Source organism: Zootoca vivipara, chromosome 6, assembly GCF_963506605.1.
Source record: "Zootoca vivipara chromosome 6, rZooViv1.1, whole genome shotgun sequence".
Lineage (NCBI taxonomy): Eukaryota > Metazoa > Chordata > Lepidosauria > Squamata > Lacertidae > Zootoca > Zootoca vivipara.
In genome coordinates this window covers 49,634,842-49,650,378 of record NC_083281.1, presented here as the reverse complement: position 1 = coordinate 49,650,378, position 15,537 = coordinate 49,634,842, and the positions used below count along the sequence as shown (strand labels likewise).

Here is a 15,537-nt window from a genome sequence, read left to right as displayed (position 1 = left end):
AGGGGCAGACTGGAACACCAATGCTTTTTATAAACATCACTGTGTCTGTCAAAGCTACAGCCCCCCCTTTCTTATTCACTTCTTTTTAGCCTTGCAGAGCCACCTTAGTCAAATTGAATCCTCTGAGTCTGCACCCTCATTAAATCGCCAATAGAACTCTTAATGCTCCTGAATGCTCATTAACAACTCCCACTTAAGAACAATAGGGTGAAATGCTCAGCTATCGAATCTTGCCTGGGGATATATGCTCCATTGTCTTAACTGCTTAACTACTGGTAGCCACTTTGCTTTATTTATTTGATGTGTTTTTGTTACTGCTGTGTCTCCCCCCCCCAGCAAGCGGAGACTTAGCTGCTCTTGCTAAAGCAAAGCCCTTTCCACTTCAGTTTTTGGAGGGGAAAAGTGCTGGTTATGGTCTGTAAAATACATTAATTTTTTTGCTTCTAGGGGGGGCAGCTGCCCCCTCCTGCCCCCCCTGCCTACGCCCATGAACGTATGTCAAAACACACACCAAAGTGATGTTTCAGTCCACCATCCTTGATTACAAATGGTTGCCAAGGTCCAAATGCTGAGGAAGAGCACTATCCCCACCATAGGAAACCTCCTGCCAAGTTTGGCAACAATATATCCAGAGGCATCCAAATCTGTAGAGAACAAATGGACAAAATACTTTCCAAATATATAGCAGATTGCTAGAGGTGTGCAAATCCCTGAAACCTGGTAAATGTTGTTGGCTGGCATTTCCTGCCATTGTGTAAACTAGGGTCCCACAACATCATTCCCTCCAGATGTTTTAGACTACAACTCCCATCATCCTTGACCATTGGCCTTTCCAGCTGCAGAGCCTGATGGGAGCTATAGTTCAAAGCATCTGGAGGACACCAGATTTGGGAGGCTGGTTTAAACTCTCAGGCAGCGTTGAAAGCAAATAAACTGATCCAGGATGGATTACAGTATTTATTGCCTCTTTCACCATCAGGTGAGGCGCTTGTCAAAACATGCTGACTTAATTTCACCCAAATCAAGGTGTTTCCTTGCCTCACCCGAACAGGCTTTTTAAAAAGATGCAAATATTAAATTAAATCTAGGAAGCGTTTTATTCTACTTCTTCTTTACTTATTAGTTATACAGTAGCGGGGATGAGGAGCCTGTGAACTTCTGGGAACTGGAATCCAACGGTGCCTGGAACTTCACTGGTTCCCCATCCCTGCTATAACTAATAAGTAAAGAAGTAGAAGAAAACATGGTCAACAGTAAGGGGTGATGGGAACTGTAGTCCAGCAACTTATATGTATGTATTGCATTTATATACCACCTATCCTTCCAAGGAGCTCGTAGTGGTGCACATGCTTCTTCCCTCCCCCATTTTATAAACACAACGACCCTGTGAGGTAGGTGGGGCTGATCTTATAGTTTGAGCCACCATTTTCTCCCTTCACTGCCACCACCCGTCTCTCTGCCTAGCTAGCCAGGCTTATTTGTGGGCTGCAAACCTAGCAGAGGAGAAGGGAAGGGCTCACAGCATCAGGTCAGAGATTCAAGAATCCCCATCATGACTGGCTGGCCACGGGTCCAGCTTTATAGAGGACAGCCCCCTCTTTGAAGGCCTCTTCTATTTCAACAATCCCAGAACCTTTTCCACACCAGGGACTCGCCTTGAATCCAACGTGCATAAAATTTTACACCATCTCTTTGTACAGTGCTAGTGTTGCTGTTGCTGCAGCCCACCTTAAGTCAGGTCACAGCCCACTAGTGGACCCTACTAACCCACCAGATGACAACCAGCATACTCTCTGGAGCCTGTCCCTCTGGCCCAAGTATGTGCTAAAGGTAAATAGCCATTAAAAGGGAGAACAGGGTCCTTGACGTTACTCAACACCCATTAGTACCTGGATAGCAGACTGGTCACTATCTTCCCAGCTATGTATTACAGTAATTATTTCCAAATTACAGGTAAAATGATCATCTGTATTTTTTTAAATGCAGATTGGTCTCTTCATTTTGTCCCTTCCTCTTTTCATGATTCATTCCCTCTCTTTTTTTTGGAGGGGCTGATCTTTAAGAGGATACTCTATGATGCTACCTTGATATCATAGGTATTTATTAATTACTTTCATATCCCACCTTTTTCTCCAGAGAGCTGAAGGTGCCACACATGAATCTCTCTATACCTGTTTTTATCCTCACAACAACCCTGTGAGGTAGGTTAGGTTGAGAGATTGTGACTGGCCCAGTGAGCTTTGTAGCCAAGTGGGGATTTGAACCCCAGTCTCCCAGGTCCTAGTCTAGCACTTCCACTACTGCACCACATCAGCTTCTATTATATGTCCATGACACTATTTTATTTATTTAGGTTTCTGTCATTCTTCAAACAGAGAACTCAAGAGGGCATAAAACAATCTTCTGTCCAGATACTGACCAGGCCTAAACCTGCTTAGTTTCCTCATTGTGTTCCTTTAGGCAGGGTTTGGGGTGGACCTATGGCTCTCCAGAAGTGGTTAGACTATATTCATTATCCCTGACCAGAAGCTATACTGGATGGAGGTGATGGGAGCTAGAGTCCAACCACATCTGTAGGGCCACAGCTTCCCCATTCCTGAGGGGAACCATACTCTGGGAATAAGTCAATCTCCCATCCCACACCATGGCAAATATATTTCAAGACTTACTCTAGATGGGGCTAGAAACTACCGCTTGCAAGCAATTATAAGCTAGACAGGTGAGTGCTGTTAAAAGGCAATCCTTGCCCAATGGAAGTACTTGCTGAGCCCATGGCATCAGGTTGGGCCAGTCACCTTGGCACCGTCCTCCTGGGAGGGGAGCAGGGTCTGGAAACTTGGCTTCATAAACGTGCAGATATACAAATTTTGTGTACAAGGAGATCGTGTATCTTGCCCGGAGCCCTTGGAGTTGAGTGATCCTGGGTGTGCCTGCGAGGAACTTCCTGCCCTGCCAAACCGTGGGAAGCACAGCGAAGAAAGCCAGTGGGAACAGTCTGGTACAGCTTGCTGGAAAGAAACAGCATCTCACCCACATTACTCACTATGGTCTGGTCTCCTCATATGCAACAGAATGGTCTGCACAAGTAAAAACTCTAGCTATCTTTGAGCAGAGGCCTTCCTCCTCCTCCTCCTCCTCCTCCTCCTCCTCCTCCTCCTCCTCCTCCTCCTCCTCCTCCTCTGCTACTAGAAGGATGAGGAACCTGTGGCCTTCCAGATATTTCTGGACTACATTTCCCATCATCCTTGACCATAAGCCATGTTGGCTGTAAAGTGTTATGTATGTTGGTGATGTTAAACAAACCATGTTGTTGTTTTTCTTTTTTTAAAAAAAACAATAATCTGTGATCTTCATATCTTAATTTGCTTCCAAAATGTTTTCTTTTGTTTTTGTTTTTAAAACAACACATTGCTTTTTACTGGTGTTGTAGGTTGCTGTTGCTGGAAAATGCACAGAGAAGTATATCTGGCTTGCATCATGGAGGGGTCACTATCAGACAATTAGTCTGTTTTACCCAAAGCAGTCAATCCCTTGAAAGTGAGGGGTTTTTTTTAAAGCTCTTCTTCCTTCTGAAATCAAATTGCCTGGAAGGAAACAATTTCACCAGGGATCGGCAACGTTTTTTTTGAGGCTGGTCCGGTCCACTTCCTGGCAGACCTCAAGTTATTTCCTGTGCTCTTCCGACCTGGAAGTTGGTCCCCGTGGCGAGGAAAAAAATGGTGCCAAGAAAGGGGGGGAGCACGGAATCCCCACGCTGATCCACGGAACGGCCGTGAGCCGGTTCTAGGAAGCTCATGGGCCGGAAACGGCCCATGGGCCTTAGGTTGCCGACCTCTGGTTCAGACCCTCCTTTTCCTTTTGGAGTTATGGCTTTAAGGAAGTTTCTCTTGGTTCACAGAAGGAGGGAGATAAAAGGCCTTTTGTAAAGCTTACGGTTGGAAGCAAGAACCAGTCTTCCCTGGCAGCTGTTAAGCCTGTGATGTAGCTGACTTGTTCATACCTTTGATGAGCCACCATCCCTGCCCCAAGGTGGAAATTGCTGCAGCCCTGCCTTTGAATATGGAAACTGTGGTAGGTTGGTTTCAGTTGCACTCCTAAAACAGAGAAAGGGTGAGTTGGGATGTTTTTCTCACCTGACAGGAATAGGAGATACTAACAGATTAACTTGAGCATATTTTTTAAAAAGAGCAAAGATAGCCATATTGATCCATAAGAAAAATCCCCGTTAGGGATTGGCCAATAAAAATGTTACAAAACAAGGTTGCAAGCTTTCACGCTCTTCAGAATTCTTCATCAAGCTAAATGATCAATAAGTCAGGGTTGGGATAGCCTGAAAGCTTGCACATAACTGTGTAACATTTTGGTTAGCCTAATCCCTAAAATGGATTTTGCGATTTATGTTGGAAAACGCACGTTATACCACTTTTGGGTCAGGGTCCCCAAAGTGATTTACATCAAATAACTAATCCAAACACCATTGCAACACAGAATAACCATTTCTTCACTGATATCCTAACTGCTATGTGGGAGGGGGGGGGGAGCAGGCAAGGAGCAAATTCCACAAGTGGGTGCCATCACTCAGAAAATTTTTGGGTGCACACTAATAGGCATTTGTGATAACCAATTTATTTTCGCCACCTGCAGGAAGCAGGCCTTACTGCATTGCTATAATTTCTGGCCACCACTTATTGTGAAGTCAGAGCAAACTACACATGGTCATAAATCTATAGTTCTGTACTTGAGAGCAGGGCACTATCCCTACCACAGATTTCCAGGACGAAGCACCCAACCTGCATCACTGTGATAGTAGGCTTCAAACCTTTGTCGACTAGATGACCCTTAATCCCTTCGAACTCTACAGTTCTATTATTCTGCCTGCGGTGCAGATCGAGATTGCCCCCTTCCCCGCCTTCATTTTGCTTTGTATCAAAAGAGCCCATTGAAACAAATTGGGACTTTTTGCATTTGCTGAGAATGCAGATTTCTAGTGCTGCAGGGGCTGAATCCAACCACAGTTTGTGGGGAAGCACAAAAGTTTCTGCTGGTGTAAGAGGAGGCTTGAAATACAAAATAGGAGATGTGACTTTTGTCGGGCCCACAAATGGCAAGCAAAATGTTTAACTTCCCCTTCCCAACCCTCATGGACTGGAGGCTGCTTAGTTAGGCTATTTGCAAACTAGAGGGGAAATTTAATATCATATCTAGTTTGGCCCTGAGCAACACTGAACATCAGTGGAATCATAGAATTGTAGAGTTAGAAGGGACCCCAAGCAATGCAGGAATATCATCTCTAGAGCATCCATGACAGATGACCAAACAGTCTTTGCTTTAAAACCAACATGGAAGTAGAGCCCAACACCTCACGTGAGAACCTGTGCTTTGCATGCAAATAGCGCAAGGTTTGATCTCCGGAATTTCTAAGTAGGGCTGGGAGTGTCCCCTGCCTGAAACCCTGAAGAGCCACTGCTGGCAATAAAGGTAAAAGGTAAAGGGACCCCTGACCATTAGGTCCAGTCATGAGCGACTCTGGGGTTGCGCGCTCGTCTCGCATTATTGGCCGAGGGAGCCAGCGTACAGCTTCCAGGTCATGGGGCCAGCATGACAAAGCCGCTTCCTGCAAACCAGAACAGCACATGGAAACGCCGTTTACCTTCCCGCTATAGCGGTTCCTATTTATTTACTTGCACTTTGATGTGCTTTCGAACTGCTAGGTTGGCAGGAGCTGGGACCAAGCAACGGGAGCTCACCCCATCACAGGGATTCGAACCGCCGACCTTCTGATCAGAAAGCCCTAGGCTCAGTGGTTTAACCACAGCGCCACCTGGGTCCCTACTGCTGGCAATACACTGGACCAAATGACTTAACTCAGTATAAGGCAGCTTCCTGTGAGCCTGAGTTCTATATTTTGAGAAGGGAACAAAAAGGGAACAGAACTTTCTCTTCACCATGCACAATTGCATACACCTTTATCATGTCCACCCCCTGATAACCCACCCTTCTTTCTAAACTGAAATGACTTAACTGAAGAGAAGCCTCCTTCTGCCCATCTACTTTACAAATATACGAAGCATCGCTACCTATAGGGATTCAGCTACACAGGATACAGTTTTAATGATGGCGTTAGAAACTTTGCCCTATTCAGGGGAGCAGGAGGGCTTGTTGAGAGCCGCCTCTTGCATTAATGAATAGCAAATGGAGGACTCGTTAGGCATGCGATGACCTGGAAAATGGGATGGGTCATTCTTTATGGCTCCTTGTGTCAATAACCCCGTGGATAATAGGCCTCAACAGAGGTGGTTGGAATCCAATCCACATTGTATCCAGGCTTGAACAAGGTGACGATCAGGATCAATGCATTCTCACCCATGCACAGAGCACCTTGCTCCAAAGTCAGACGACCACCATTGTTGTCAGGAGGAAGGGAGGTGATTCTTAAAAATAACACCCAGGAGGCATTGCTCTGTCAGGCCAATGGATGAGCATGCATACTCCTGAGCTGGCACCCAGTTTGTGGGAAAGCGGCAAAGGCACTCAGTGGGTGAATCTATGCTGGGAAGACGAGGAGTGCGCCTCTGGCATGATGAGCCAAATGGCAAGCACTGAAGGGCTGTCAGCCTGAGGCTCTCAGCCGGTGCAAATTCTGCTGGCCCAAACACTTAAGCATATCATAACAGAACAGAAGGGAAGAACTATCTGTTCGGGACTCTTGGCATTGAACACTACTGAATGCAGTTTCACGAGAATCTTAAATATCATATTTTTAAAAGTTTTTTGCACTTATAGCTCAGAGGGTATGCAGTGCAGGTAGGCAATTTTAGACTCTGGACTTTATGGCATTACAAGCTGCTCTTTAGAAATGCAAACCACTTCACTTCCTTTGAAATGTGGTAAGCCAGCCCTGGTGTGTTGCTGGGGCGGGGTGGGGGGCTCCTGTGTAAGTGGAGTCCTGAGTTTCTGCCCCAAGGTCCTACCCTGATAACACCACTGAAGGTATGTTCTGAAGATGGCCTGTGCTCTAGTTACAGGGCTGAGGGCAGAGGGCTGACAAGAGTTTCAGGACTGCTGGGTGAATCCAGCACCCACCAGAGACATCATCTTTCAATTCCTGAAAAGAAGAACACTTTATTGAATACGATTTCCAGTTTCTTGGTTTCTAGATGAGTGGACTCGGCAGACACAACTTTCAATTCCTGAAAATGAAAAACAGCAACATATGCTTTGTTGCCTCTTTGTGCCCAATTCTGAGAAGTAAGAAAAGAAAGGAAACTGTTTATTATAAGCCAAGCAGGGGGAGCCGAATGGATCCAGCCCTGTAGGCAAACGGGTGTACCCCCATCCCCAAGGAGTGCCTGCCCCCATTATTATTATTTTTAAATTGACTTTCTAAGTTCTGACATGACAGCCCATATTTAAAGAATGACTGCTTACTTTAAGAATGGGAGTGATATAAGAATAGGACCCTCTGAACGATTCAGTGAATAAGACAGAGTGAGTGTACAGCAAAAGCCTCATCAGGAAGAACCCCCTAGACTTTACTCACTCAAAACATTCCCTGACAGAGGGTGGATTTTTCACAGACCCTCCAAGTGTCCCTATTTTCCAGGGACAGTCAGAGATTTACAGAAGCCGCCCCAGTTTCTGATTTGATCCTGGAATGTCCTGCTTTCCCCTATTTTCATCAGAGAAATGTTGGAGAGTATGTTTTCATGATCATAAGACTGCTGCTGAAGCACCCTGGATGGGCTCTGGCTTCTCTCACTGCACCACCAAGCAGGACAACCTTGACATCAATTGTATAAAAGTTCTTCTTTTGTTTCCTTTCTTTCCGCACAACGTCTCAATAGCCTGGTTAGTAGGCAGAAGTGGTGGGTGGGGTAGGGTGGGGAAGTGACATATTTATTCCTTTCATTCTTTTCCCCATGGCTACGTTCAAGGAGATGTTCAAAAGGTTAATCCAGGTCAAGCCCTGCCCCGGAAACCAGCATTCACTGTCCGCTCCCATTTTAACTCTTAGCTGTCTGTCTGACCACGCTGAATGCCCTTGCCCCTCTGCATGCCTTTGCCTAAAATGGTATTTGACAAGACCTGTGGCCAGGCCCAGCATTGCCAGTTGTCTCCATGGGGCGGTGCCAACCTTGGGGTCCCAGAACTCCAGGAGGGCACCACTGCTGCTAATGCCTGCCCTGAACTGTCTGCACCAGGCAGATAAGTCTGTGCAGCCACCATTTTAAATTTCCCAGAGTGCCCCAGAGTGTCCAATCTAAGGCTGCCCTGAAGCATTGTGGGACATTTAAAGTGATGGCTTCCCAGCAGCCCACCATGTGTAAACTTTTAGCTGGTGCTGGGGTTGCTGCAGGAGCTTGGGCATGAGTTTTTTTTTACATTACTCTTTCATTATTTCTGTCTGTCTCTATCCTGGCTGCTACCCACAGTTTGGTCAATGTCCCTTTATGATGCTTTATGTGCAATGAAAGGGATAAGTCATGTGGTCTTGGATTCACCTGTTAATCGTTTTAAAATGTGAATAAGCTGCTTTTCTGTTTAAAAGCAGCATTATCCAAAGCAGCTCCCAAGGTTACAGTAAAATGTAAGAGGTCTTGAAGAAGCCTGAATATTACACTAAGAAACCATAGGGAAGTTTCATAAAACAGTAAATTGCCCAAAAGGTTTCAAAATAAAACCTTTCTCAGGGGCAGAGGAAGTTGTTTTGACAAGATATTGTTAGAATAAAAGAAATGGGCTTCCCAGAATAACCGAACAAAATGAACTCTCGTACTTCAGATGAAGGTTTGTTAGGCAATTTGCCATTTCATTGTTTTTCAGCGCCATTCTCAGGCTTGCCTCTTTTTTGTCTTTCTCTTCTATATTTGGTGCTGCTTCTTTTTCTGTCCCAAACTAAAACCGTGTGTGTGTGTGTGTGTGTGTGTGTGTGTGTGTGTGTGTGTGTAGGAAAACAAAAACAAAACCAGAACAGCAGGGGGGGGGAATCATGACAAAATCCCCACAGGAGTGAATGTAGTATTTAGAATTTAATATGAGTCCTGGGGGATCAGGTCAAAGAACTATCTAGTCCTGCATCCTGCCAGAAGCCCAGGAGAGAGAGAGGGCCAAGTGGGTCTCTTGCAGGAGGAAATTCTACAGTGTGAGCATGTCACCCAAAAGTCCCTGTCATGTTCAGCCACCTGCCTGTTCACGAAGGTAGGATGCCTTAAGAGAGAACACACATTCCTTCACAATAAGTCAGTCTTTGGGTCTTCTTAAAAGATTCCTCCGCCTGCTCTTCAGAGAGGAATTTTAGCACTGAATTGGAGGAGAAGAGGGGTGCTGCCTTTTACCCTTAAAAAGCAGGCAGATGACTAGTTAAAAGGTAAAGGGACCCCTGACCATTAGGTCCAGTCGTGACCGACTCTGGGGTTGCACGCTCATCTCGCATTATTGGCCGAGGGAGCCAGTGTATAGCTTCCAGGTCATGTGGCCAGCATGACAAAGCCGCTTCTGGCAAACCAGAGCAGCACATGTAGCGGTTCCTATTTATCTACTTGCATTTTGACGTGCTTTCGAACTGCTAGGTTGGCAGGAGCTGGGACCAAGCAACGGGAGCTCACCCCGTCACAGGGATTCGAACCGCTGACCTTCTGATCAGCAAGCCCTAGGCTCAGTGGTTTAACCACAGTGCCACCTGGGTCCCTTGATGACTAGTTAGCAGGTGCTTAATGCTAAGAGCAGAGAGAGAGAAAGAAATCCCTCTGCCTGCTCTTTAGAGATGACACCCCCTGATCTGAAGCGTTCTGTCCTCCCAGTGCTTCAGAACAGCTCCAACCCTGGACAATCGGGGACAACCTGACCTGGACCCAAATTGAAAAGGGGTCTTGCACAGGGTTTAAAATCCTAATTGAACATGCATGCACATGTAGCTAGCCACCCCCTCCCAACCAGATGCTTAATTGGGGTTTTATTAAAAACAGAGGCTACACAAGCATTGGGATTCCACCTGAACCAATGGGAGATAACCTGCTGCCTCTTCCCCACCCCAAGGAGCACAGGCCACCTGATTTGTGGGCAGTGGGTTCTGTCAAGAAGAACAATGTGGAAGGTAGTGTTAACTTTTGTAACAGTAGGCGTGGCTTCAGGGGACACTCATTGGCAGAAGACTACAGTTCCCCTTGCACATGGGAAATCTGGAGGCACAGGGGAGAGGAAGGCAGAGAAGGATGTGGTGGCAGCAGTGACTGAGACCATGAGCTGGGTCCAACCAATCAGAGCAATAACGTCTCCACTGGTACCACCTGAATGCCTCCACCCCGAGACACCTATGGGTCACTCTGTGTGGACCAATTCAACCTTGGGCGATCTGGGGCTGCTTCAGATCATTGGCCCGAAAGAACCTGCATGGGTTCGGGATTTGGTTAACCCTATTTATCTCCCCCATCAGAAGATTAAGTGATCTGTCTGTTTCTCCCAGACGCTCTCTGCTTTTTCTCCCGATCAGATCAGGACCTGGGAGGCATATTCCTGTAGCTTGGCAGGCCAGATGTGGCCTGTGGGTTAGCCAGCTCTGCCTTATGATATTCTAGTCCCAGGCCATTTAAGATTCTAAAGCAGGGGTCAGCAAACTTTTTCAGCAGGGGGCCGGTCCACTGTGCCTCAGACCTTGAGGGGGGCCAGACTATATTTTGTAGGAAAAAAATGAACAAATTCCTATGTCCCACAAATAACCCAGAGATGCATTTTAATAAAAGGACACATTCTACTCATGTAAAAACATACTGATTCCCGGACCGTCCGCGGGCCGGATTTAGAAGGCGATTGGGCTGCATCCGGCCCCCGGGCCTTAGTTTGGGGACACCTGTTCTAAAGCAGGGGTAGGTAACCATTTTGGCTCCATGGGCCAGATCCTTATCAGGCTTAGTAAAACTCCATGGACATAAAATAGGAGAAGCTTTGAGAAGAAAGTGAGAGTTTCCAAGGCATGCTCTGATTCATGGGGTCACGGAGAGTTGGACATGACTAAGATGACTAAACAACAACGAAGTGGGTGGAGGCTGTTTGAAAGCCACAGGAAGATGCCTACCAGCTCGTTCCTCCCACCATTCCTCTGTGTCCAACCAGCCTGTGACACCAAACCACACCCAGTGGAGACTGTCTTTAGCAAGGTGTGCTGGGAAGAAGCAGAAGAGAGAAAAGGCTGGGATCCATCTTGGGCAGGCTGGCTGGGAAAGATACCTACCTACCTTTGACTCCAGTGTTGCACTGCTGTAGGGAACAAGTCCTGCTTGAGATGACCATGCTATAAGATCTGGACTCCCTCCCTCCATGCATACTCAAAGTGTAAATAGATGAAAAATGACTGCTCCCAACATCAAATGGGGGGGGGCTTTTGAGTGGTCGTGCACAGCCACCACCACCACCACCACCCCGGATCCCAGTGCGGCTCCCGGTAGTACAAGTTGGCTTTGCCCTCCCCAGCCTGGATACCTCAGCCAATCACCCAATCCCAACTGGGGAGGCATTGCCAGGGGATCGGCCAGGTAGGGGGAGGGACCGCCCTGCCCACACAACAGAAGGTGAATCTCACCTGTGAAGCATCAGTTGGCTCCAGAGCTGCTCCCACCCTGCCCTCCCTCAGTTAAGTCTTCTTTTGCAGGTTAACCTCTTCATAGGTACGCAGGCGCTGCTACGTCAAGGTCGCTGTTAAAGGGCAGAAAGGAATTTTCCTGCATTGGCAGGTTTCGCCTTTCCCGTAGCAAAACGTCACAACTTTGGCGGTTTCAGGCCTTGGGCGGAATCTTTTAGTCTACTTTCCTAAATGGTGTGTGTGTGAGTGAGAGAGAGAGAGAGAGAGGGAGGGAGTGAGTGAGTGAGTGAAGGGGTAACCCACACCCCCTTTGCAGTGCTGATCCCAGGGTTCCCCGTTAAAGAGGTCTTGGCCATACGCCGAGAGGTTGTCATTGGTCTCCCCTCCAACAGCAGTGAAACGGGGGGGGGGGAGGCTCTCTGCTTGAACATATGTTCTTCGGAGCCACCCCAATCCCCACATATTCTGGATAACCCTGATGTCTCCCAGATCCCTGGCTGGGGACTGGGAAGGATAAACGCCCAATGCCTGAGCCAAGGTCTCCCTACATCTTAATAAAGTTGTGGCCAATTTTAATCACATAGCACATTGTCTTGAGTCATTATTCCGCTTGGAGGGTCTCCTAGGGTTGGGGGGACTCTGCCTGTCCACGCAAACCATATTTCTTAAAGCTACGACAGTCTCCGCCGTGTCTTCAATTCTCCAAAGGAGCACAAATTCTGGGTGAGCGCCTGGAACTTCCTGGAAACTTGCTACCACTCGGCTGGGAGCGGGGGCGGTATCCAACTTTGGTAACAATATGAAAAACTCCTCCAAAATGGAACAAAGCAATATAAATTCTGCAAAGGAGGTGGGTCACAATGTAGCCGGGAGGAAGTCCCACAGAACATAATAGAACTTCTGAGTAGACATTTATTTATTTCGCTAGTTTCCCACCTCTACTCTGAGGAGTCCAAGGTGGAGTACATGGTTCTTCCCCACTCCATGTTATCCTCACAACAACCCTGTGAGGTAGGGTTAGGCTGAGAGTGGTGACTGGCCCAGGCCACCCAGAGAACTGAATGGGCATTTGAACCTTGGTCTCCCAGATCCTGGTCCCATGCTCTAACCACTGCACCACACTGTCTCTCACACTGGACATGCATAACATTGCATTCTAAGAGTGTTTGATTTAGGGTGGCACACGCTCTAAGTTTTTATCTCCCAAAAATGAAGAAGGCGAAAGAAAACATCATTTGAAATTTGGTTTGCCAACCCATATTTAATGATGTTGTTCCATTTTTGCATTTATAAAAATGACAAAACAGCCTATAAAGCCCACACAGTAGACCCAAAACTACTTTAATTCACCTGTTTTATTTAGATCAGTTCCCTGCCCTTCAACAAGTTCCCAGGGCAAATTACCTAACCGTAAAAATTAAAATAATACAACAAAACTTAAAATAAAATAAAATAAAATGGCAGGAGTCACAGCAATCCTTTGACAAAGAAAAAGGTGTTATGTTAGAGAAAACTGCTTTGCAAAAATGTGTGTATTGAGGGGAAATATGCAAAAAATGTGCATATTAGGAGAAATTCACACTAAAATACTGGTGTATGTTCATGATAACACACACACCCCGGTACAAAAAAAGCCTGATCTGGAAGTGTGGGGGAACTAAAGTCTGGAAAAATGAGAAACTGAGAGAAACCAAAATGGACATATCCATCCATCCGTAGTCCCTTTAAGAAGGACCATGGCTCATTGGATAAAGTGGATGCTTTGCATGCAAAAGGTCCCAGGTTCAGCTCTGCTTCCTTCAAATAGGGATGCAAAAGACCCTGCAAGGAGACAACACTGAGCTAGTGTTTTGCTTGGTATAAGGCAGCTTCCTAAGTGCCCTTGATTTTGCCCTCAAAGTTCTCCTCTGTTATCCCCAAACATCTCCCTGCTGTGGTTCTATGTTCCTCCACAGGGATACCACCTCAAACCACCCGACTGTCTGTCTCCTGCTTGCTTATAAGACACCACACCTTCACCCAGGTTACCCCTTCTACACGAAATGCCTTCCTTGAACACTGCTTTCTGTCTCAGGGGCATAGGAAGCTGCCTTATGCTGAATCAGACCATAAGTTTATCTAGCTCAGGTTTCACTAAACTGCCCCTCGGGGTTTCAGGCCCTGGAGAGCTGCTGCCAGTCAGTATGGACAATATTGAACTAGATGGTCCAACTCTGTACAAGGCAGCTTCCTCTGTTCCTTCTTATTCTCTTCAGTTTGGGTCTTTGGCACACTTGCTGCTTGCTTTTGTTCAGCCAACATGAACTGCCGGAGTTGAGTTTAGTTAGCTTGTCTAGAATAACTGCTTTTGAAGAGTCATGTTTCTGGATGAAGAGCTGGTCTGCATAGCTGTGCTTGAACAGATAAAGAGCATAGGAGTCATAGTAAGTAACAACAGTGCAGCCACCGCTATGGAGACCGACCTCATTTTCTCCCCTGGCCCTCATTAGATCATCTCTGTGCTTGTCAAACTCTCCTCTTTTCCGTTTGTGTTTGGTGCCTCTTTCACAGTTTCCGTCCTCTCTGAAGGGCTCATCTGTTCAAACAGTCTAGATAACCTGGTAAACCTCACACTGCTTTGGAAGTTCCTGGCAGCAAAGGCATAAAGGAGAGGGTTGATGCAGCTGCTCACGAAGACAAGCGAGCCTGTAATGTAGGACCCCACTGCTAAAATCTTCTCCAGAGCTTCAGATGTCCCTGGATAGGACTCCTCCATCAGAGCTGAAGCAATGCTTATCAAGTTAAAGATGTGATGGGGCAGCCAGCAGAGACAAAAGGCCACAACTATTGAAGCAATCAGCTTTGCAGAGCGTTGCTTTGATGGAGAAGTCATGTTGCCGATTCTTCTGCCGACCAGCATGTAGCAGATGGAGATGAAGGCAAAGGGCACGACAAAGCCCACAAGAGTCTCCAGCAAGAGACAGGCAGTCATTTGAGCGTTAGTATCATAACTGAAATCTGTGCACTGGAGACCTGCCTCTGTGTTGTTGGTTTCCCGAAACGGGATGATGACTGCTCCAAAGGCAATGGCGAGGAACCATATGGCAAAGACCAACATCCTGGTGGTCATCTTCTTCTTCCAGCGTTGGACAGCAAAGGGGTAAAAGACAGCCATGAACCGCTCGAAGCTCAAGGCCATGATCAGGAAGATGCTTGCGTACATGCTGAAATAAACGACGAATGTCAGGGCTTTGCAAGCAACGAGCCCAAAGAGCCAGGTGTTGGCGAAGGAGTAGATCCAGATTGGCAAGGTGACGAGAACCAGGAGGTCAGCGATGGCCAGATGTAGGATCAGCATGACTGTCGGAGGCCTTTGGGTCATTCTGCCACAGATGGTCCAAATGACAAAGGAGTTCCCAGGGACCCCGACGATGAATGACAAACTCAACAGCGTGCAAACCAAAGACCTTGCAAGGGGCAAAGGCAGGAGATCGTTGCTTTCTTCAGAGGGATCCATTTTGACTGGAGCCTTGGCTGAGCTTCTGCTAGTGGTTGCAGCTTCTAAGTTCTGCGGTGAATGCCCGCTACTTTGCTTCTGACCCTCCAATGGCTGTCTGAATCAGACTGGAAGAGAACATGACCACAAAAGATAGCTTCTGCCTATACAGATAATAGTTTCATATCCTGTTTTTTTCTGCTGAGCTTTATCCGTTTACATATTGAGAAACTGTCCACATTGGGTCACCAAAACCCAAGCAAAACATGGCTATAGTTAAAAAGAAGTGGAAGCATGATCGTATTTACCTGCTTCTCTTAAGTGTGTAGGCAGACACCAGTTTTCTTCTGGAGAGCTGGTAAAACCAGACTTGATGTAGGAGATCCCCCCATCACCGTATTTTCCGGCATATAAGACGACTGGGCGTATAAGACGACCCCCAACTTTTCCAGTTAAAATATAGAGTTTGGGATATACTCGCCATATA

At 46.8% G+C, this 15,537-nt stretch overlaps 1 protein-coding gene across 1 annotated transcript; it reads right to left on the bottom strand.

Annotated features, from left to right (window-relative positions):
- Positions 1-12,856: 12,856 nt before the first annotated feature.
- Positions 12,857-15,146, bottom strand: LOC118086121 (leukotriene B4 receptor 1-like). The gene has a single exon (XM_035117399.2). It carries the CDS (start codon positions 15,069-15,071, stop codon positions 14,061-14,063), a length of 1,011 nt encoding a protein of 336 aa, XP_034973290.1. The 5' UTR covers positions 15,072-15,146; the 3' UTR covers positions 12,857-14,060.
- Between the last annotated feature and the right edge of the window lie 391 nt (positions 15,147-15,537).

What these genes read in the sequence shown, in the direction of transcription:
- LOC118086121 (XM_035117399.2), bottom strand. Translation starts at nt 15,071, where the DNA reads ATGGATCCCTCTGAAGAAAGCAACGATCTCCTGCCTTTGCCCCTTGCA.